This window comes from Oratosquilla oratoria, chromosome 8, assembly GCF_046742065.1.
Source record: "Oratosquilla oratoria isolate Oo_2021 chromosome 8, ASM4674206v1, whole genome shotgun sequence".
NCBI classification, from domain to species: domain Eukaryota; kingdom Metazoa; phylum Arthropoda; class Malacostraca; order Stomatopoda; family Squillidae; genus Oratosquilla; species Oratosquilla oratoria.
Window position 1 is genome coordinate 59,637,958 of NC_134784.1, and position 7,500 is coordinate 59,645,457.

The following is a 7,500-nucleotide window of genomic DNA, read 5'->3' on the forward strand; positions in this document are numbered from 1 at the left end:
CAGCCACAGCATACAGAAGAAATTGATGACCCAGGTAAATAATTTTACTTATATTGTGTGCATTTCTCCCTTTTCATACGTAACTATATAAATTTGGTGAACAATGGAGAGCATGTGCAATAAAAATGTGAAGGCCTAAAGAGATGATACTTCAACTTCATTACTTCTAAATTTGGGTAATAACTATATCACTATAATATACTGTATCCACTCAACTTTGGGGCCTAGATGATTGTTATTCATTTCATTCAACATTGTGTGATATATTTCATAGGTTTCATTGGAATTCAGCCCACATGGGATTCAGCCCAAAGGGATTTAGCCTAACCTAACCCAACTAATCCATTAATTTTAGTTAAAGTTTAGTGGAAAGAATGAGTGAAGAAAGACTAGTAAAAGAGGTATGGAAGGCAGATGTTGAGGGAGTGAACATGAGGGGACGTCCTAGGATGAGGTGGATGGATGGGGTGAAGGGGGCTTTGGGGAAGTGGGGAATGTCTGTTGAGGAAGGAAGGGAGAGGACGGAAGACAGAGGTGAGTGGAGAATGGTTGTATATGGATGATGTTGTGATTGCATGAGGAGAAATGGGCGGGGGGTGGGGAGTGGGGTAGTGTGTGTGAGTAAATTTTGACGCAGCCCAAAGGGATTTCTCCCCGTCCTCTCCTTATATGCAAGGGGGGACGGAGAGGAGGGGTCGCCGATTAAATGAAGCGGCCTTGCTGTGGATGTGCTGTGTCTTGCGACACTGCTTCTGACCCAGGGCGGTGGGCAGGGTGCAGGAATGACCCGTCATCCAGGAGGTGCTTAGATGAAAGGGAGGGTGGGAGGTGTGTGGAGTGTATTTAGGGATGAAATGGGTGGGAGTGTTTTTATGCCTTTCCCTTTTTGGCTACCTCCCTTGGAAGGGGGAAAATGCCTTGGTATATGTATGTATGTATGTAATTTAAAAGTGGACTGAATCCTGTGTGGGCTGAATTCCAACCCCACCTATTTCATATCCTGTTAATTATTTCCAAATAATTTAGTGGCTTGTGTGAATATTATCATTACATAAAAAAATAACTACTGTACTCAAAAGTAGCCTAAATCACACTGTATTCATTCATTTATTTATTCATTTATAAATTATGCAATATGCTCAAAATTTCCGTTTCCATTTCAGAATCTGTATCAACAGCTTCAATCCCTTCATCATCGGCTCCACTTGAATAATCTGCAAACCTGACTCCACCACTATCAGACTCCTCCACAGGCGCTACTTCTGCTAAATAATTTTCATCTAAAAGAAAGTCGTCAACATCTCTGGACAGATTCATCATAGAAATTTCAGCCTCTCAAAAGGAAAATCTCGACAAAGAAGTTGCAAGAATTATATTTGCTACAAATTCACCATTTCGTCTTGTTCAGCATCCTCAGTTTCTCAACATGGTTCAGAACCTGAGGCCAGGTTATATTCCTCCATCCAGAAAAGATATTGCTGATAAGTACTTGGATCTTGTGTATGAAAAGGAATATAAAAAGTGTGCAGATGACCTGAATAATGAAAATGTATGTCTTTCAATTGATGGGTGGTCTAACATCCATAATGAGCCCATAATATGTGTCACTCTAACAACATCCACCAGTCAGATTTATTTAGTTGACACAACAGACACATCAGGGAAACCTCGCACTGCTGAATATCTTCTACAACTTGTACAAAATTCGATCAAGAAGGCTGAACAAGATTTTGGTTGTCACATTGGAAGTGTTGTGACAGACAATGCAGCAAATGTCACCAAGATTAGAAAACTCTTGGAGGAATCAAGTGAACCTAAGCATACCGTCTTCACATACGGCTTATAACGTTCCTTGTATACTTGTGGCAAGTCTATATAACACTTATATTCCTTATATTGATATGCTAAAAATGTCCTTTAGCAATCAGATTGCATATCAGATAGCAATCTCACAGTATTTCAAATCTATATGAAAAAAATCGATTTTTTATATTTCTCTAAAAAGATAAAAAAAAAAGGAAGAAAAAATCGCCAACCCTGGTGTCCACTAACCTCATACAATAATACCTGTTAAGTCCGGCTAAAATTGGCATTTCAAAGCATAACAGTGGCTTGAAAATAGTTTCTTATTTCACTATAAAATTTTATATTAACTTATACTGCATTGAATTATTCAATAGTTGATATATTTGTCCTATATATAGTGTTAGGTTTCTAGCTTTGATATATTTGTCCAATATAAAATGTTAGGTTACAAAGAAAGCAATGGCCTCCGCTAGCAGACCCAGGGATCTAGGTGCGCACGTCCTGTGTAATAGTAGTCCTTGATATATATATATATATAAATATATATATATACATATATATATATATATATATATATATATATATATATATATATGTATATATATATGTATATATATATATATACATGTATATATATATGTATATATATATATGTATATATATACATATATATACATATGTATATATATATATATATGTATGTATATATATACATATACATATATATATACATATGTATATATATATATATGAGTGTTAGTGTATATATATATATATATATATATATAGATATATACATATACATATATATATATATATATATACCCTAAGGTTTCCTTCAAGTGAATAAAATCCTCCCGGCGGCTGTCAGAACTAACTCATTAATCCATTGGTGCCCAGAGAAGTTTCTTCCCGCCCACCTCCCTTGTCTTAATAAAATTGCATGACGGCACTGTGGTCTACTTTACATATTTTGTCATGGTTAAGTGGTCTAAAGGGGGCGGACTCTGACGTGGAAGGGACCTCGACTGATCACGACCCCACAAGGGTACGAGTAAAGACCCTATTCACTGAATAAAATCCCTTGACTCTACACATGATGCTGTCCCAGAGAAAGATCTTTGCAGGAACCTTCTTCCTCAGGGGCACGAACCTTTGCTCGACCACACCTTCTACAGGAATTAAGAGCCCCCCGCCTCCTCCTCCTGGTCCTCTTCCTCCTTCACTCAGAAGGTTTAAAAACCCTTTCCCCGACCACCTACCTGTGCGTTACCTCACAGTAACCTCCTTCTTCAGGAGTAAAAACCTCTCTTCGACCACGCCTCCTGTCAAAGTTAAGAACCCCACCACTTCCTCCTACACTCAGAGGGTTCGAAACCCTTTCCCCCACCACCTCTACACTACCTCACAGCAACCCTCTCCTTCTTCAGGAGGAAGAACCTCTGCTCGGCCGTGCGTCTTTGAGGTCCGCCATGGCCCACAGAAACCTCCTCGTGGACGTGCTGGCCGCTCTCTTCGGTGTCGGCGCCTGGGTCGCTATCAATGGCCTCTGGGTGGAGCTTCCTCTTCTGGTGGAACACCTTCCGGAGAGGTGGAACTTGCCTTCGTATCTGGCAGTCATCATTCAGGTGCGTCACTTGGTGGACAAGCGTCTTGGTTTGGACTAGACAGGACATGTCTCAAAAAATAGGACTTGATTAGCAAATTACAGTCAGTAGATAAAGAATATATATACATATATATATATATATATATATATATATATATATATATATATATATATATATATATTTATGACGTAAGCGGAGTAGGAAACACAGGAGTCTTAGTCAGGAATAAACTCAAGACTAAGAGTCCCGTGTTTCATACTCCGCTTACATCAACCTGTCAGAATGTCTCAGCACATATATACATATACATATATATATATATATATATATATATATGTATATATATATATTTATATATATATATGTATATATATCACATAGACAAAATGTTGTAGCACATTTGTAAATAATAATCACGAAGAACCCACAGTCGGAATAAAAGGAAACTTAGAAGAACGTATAACTTCTATATTTCGGCTAATAGCTATAGCCCTCTTCAGGAAAGTACAGATTACAAGAATTTGCAGACATCTCATTTGTATTTATGTCTCTGGAAATTCTTGTGATCTGTACTTTCCTGAAGAGCTAATAGCCGAAATATAGAAGTTATACGTTCTTCTAAGTTTCCTTTTATTCCGACTGTGGGTTTTTCGTGATATATATATATATATATATATATATATATATATATATATATATATATATATATATGTGTGTGTGTGTGTGTGTGTGTGTGTGTGTGTGTGTGTGTGTGTGTGTGTGTGTGTGTGTGTGTGTGTGTGTGTGTGTGTGTGTGTGTGTGTGTGTGTGTGTGTGTATATATATATTGAGACATTGTGACAGGTTTGAGGAAGGTGGAAGAATAAGACACGGGCCTAGGACCGAGTTTATTCCTGACTGGTTTCGCTTACAGCTTCTTCAGAGGAATGATACTCCTGGATTAAGCTGGCGGTATACATGGAAGACCCGACATCACAATCCCACCATCTAGGCAGGGGACGCGGGAGGGTGGACAGAGACCTGTAAATGAATAATTAATTAATCTGCTGAAAATAAATTAAATGAAATTAAAATGTGTTTCCCAAAGCATGTATTAAAATGGATAAAAATGTAAAAACTGACGTGGGTGTAGTATGTTGTGAGTGTGAAACCTGCCGGACAAAAGATCATCAGATATTTATCCACCAATATAGGTCGGCGGCTTCTTTGTGTTGCTTCTAATCGCTGCGTATTTCGCAGATGGAGAGATAATAATGGAAGAAACAGCAGTAAAAGAAAGATGGGCAGGGTATTTTAGGGAGTTGCTAAATGTGAAGGAGGATAGGGAGGGAAAGATAGTTGCAGTGGGAAGTGCTAAGAAAATGACCGTGATGAGTGGGGAAAATGGAGGAGAAATAAGGAAAGATGAAGTGAAGGCAGTTGTTAAGATGATGAAAGCAGGTAAGGAACCTGGGTTGAATGGATGTCATGCAGAATGTTTGAAAAAAAGGAGGTACAGTCATGGTGGACTGGCTGGTGAGGTTATTTAATGTTTGTTTAAGAGAGGGTAGAATGCGGGTGGACTGAAAGAGTGCCTGTATAGTTTCATTTTCTAAGGGAAAAGAGGAAAAGAGTGAGTGTAGTTTCAGAGGGATCAGCTTGTTAAGTGTAGTTGGGAAGGCTTATGGGAGGGTCTTAAGTGAGAGGATTAGGAGAGGAACAGAGGGAGTAATTGGTGAGGGACAGTGTGAGTTTAGGACAGTTAGGGGTAGAGTAGATCAATTTTTTCGTGGTAAGACATATGTGAAAAAACTTTAGGAAAAGGTAAGGATGTTTTTTGTGGCTTTTATGGATTTGGAAAAGGCTTATGACAGGGTAGACAGGAAGACACTGTGAGAGGTATTGCAGATATAAGGGATCAAAGGAAAGCTTTTAAGAACAGTCAAGAGTTTTTACGAGAGTAGTATAGCGTGTGTTAGGATTAGGAAGGGAGAGAGTGAGTGGTTTGAGATAAAGGTGGGACTTTGCCAGGTATATGTTTTGTCGCCTTGGTTGTTTGGGAAGGTGTGTGAAAGATGGAAGGTGAAGATAAATGTGGGTAAAATTAAGGTGGTGAGATGTACAAGGGAAGAGAGTGACAGCAGACTGGAAGTGAGTATTAAGGGAGAGAGACTGGAGGAGATGGATAGTTTTATATACATGGCTCCGAATGTGGCAGGAAGGGGAGGAGTGGAGGTGGGGGTAGAATGTAGATTAAGAGAAGCGAGTAAATGCCTTGGTGGATTATAAAATGTAATGAGAAATAGACATTTGGGAATGGAAGATAAGAGGAGATTGTATGAGAGAGTGATTGTGCCGACAGAACTGTATGGGGCAGAAACATGGAACATAAGAGAGGAAAAGAGGAGGAGTTTGAATGTGCTTGAGATTAGGTGTCTAAGAAGTATGATAGGGGTTACTTGGCTAGATAGAGTGAGAAATGAGGAGGTGAGGAGGAGAACTGGATGGAAAGGGAGTTGGGAGATAGGGTTGATGAAAGAGTATTGGGATGGTTTGGACACATGGAAAGAATGAGTGAAGAAATATTAGTAAAAGAGGTATGGAAGGCAGAGATGGAAAGAGTGAACATGAGGGGACGACCTAGGATGAGATGGATGGATGGGATTAAAGGGACATTAGGAAAGAGGGAAATGTGTGTTGAGGAAGGACGGGAAAGGACAGAAAATAAGGGTGAATGGAGAAGGGTTGTGTATAGATGATGCTGTGATGCATGAGGGGGAGTGGGTGGGGGGATGGGGGGTGAGGGAGTATGTGTGAAAAATGAATTGACGCAGCCCCAAGGGATTTCTCCCCGTCTTCTCTTTTTTCTGTATGAGAAAACGGAGAGGGGGGGTCGCCGAATTAATGAAGCGGCCTTGCTGTGGATGTGCTGTGTCTTGTGACACTGCTTCTGAGCCAGGGCAGTGGGCGAGATGCAGGGATGACCCGTCACCCAGGAGGAGCCAAGATAAGAGAGAGGGAAAGGGTTGATGGGAGTGGAGTGTATTGGGAATGGAATGGGAATGGGTTAAAGTGGTTGTTATGACTTTGGTTTTTGGCTACCTCTCTTGCAAAGGAGAAAAAGCCTTTGGTATATATATGTATGTATTTTGACCATCTTATATCCCCTATATTTTGGTTCATGTTGTCTTTGGTAGCTATGTATAGGACCTCATTTACCCTTCTCTGTCTCCTTGTTATGTTTTTCTTAACACTTTTGCCTCTTGCCAGTTGGGAAGATGATCTTCTTTGTCTACGTGGCTCACCAGTATATTACATATTTAATATTCTGCTACAGTGCACATAATGAGAGGACAAAACATGATTGGTAATAGGTTTCTTCCTCAGAGCACTGAGAATTTGCAGTCAGAAGTTCCTCGACAAAGAAATCTCACTCATTACTCATTAAAACCAATTTTAGGAAATTGGGCTATCCAGAGCCTTTTTTTGTCCACCTCTCTCAAGAAAGCACAAAACATCAGACGACGTAAGGGCCCGGTCAAACGGGACACACAATATTTGATTGTTCCGGGATCTAGTCTCACACACGTACTTGGAGCCGCATTACGGCTACTTGGTCCGGAAATTATTAATGACACAGGTAAGAAACTAAGACACTTGGAAACGCCAACTACGAAAGTAAATAACGACCTAAGTGTAGTCTACAAGATCCTCTGTAGCAAATGTTAGAAGGCGTACTTTGGCGAGACCCATAGAGGTATCCAAAAGAGAATAAGGGAACACAAGGAGAATTTGAGAAACCATCGCCTCTCAAATGCGCTATTGGGCCACGTAGACAAAGAAGATCATCTACCCAACTGGCAAGAGGCAAAAGTGTTAAGAAAAGATCTAAGGAGACAGAGAAAAGGAAACGAGGTCCTATATATAGCTACCGAAGACAATATGAACCAAAATGTAGTGAACATAAAATGGTCAAAATACATAGCAAAATACGCAGCTATTATTAGCAATACAAAGACGGCGCCGACCTAGATCGGTGGAGAAATATCCAATGATCTTTTGTCCGGCAGGTTTCACACTCACAACATTTTATACTCACGTCAGT

General features: G+C 39.8%; 1 protein-coding gene across 2 annotated transcripts in view; it reads left to right on the plus strand.

Moving 5' to 3' along the window:
* Positions 1 to 7,500, plus strand: part of LOC143027485 (solute carrier family 52, riboflavin transporter, member 3-A-like) — a 99,346-nt gene that overhangs the window by 79,148 nt on the left and 12,698 nt on the right. For both annotated transcript variants that reach the window (XM_076188773.1, XM_076188771.1), the window contains exon 2: positions 3,237 to 3,434. In XM_076188773.1, the coding sequence (XP_076044888.1) occupies positions 3,279 to 3,434 (156 nt within the window). In that variant the 5' untranslated portion in view covers positions 3,237 to 3,278. The remainder of the gene's footprint in view (positions 1 to 3,236; positions 3,435 to 7,500) is intronic.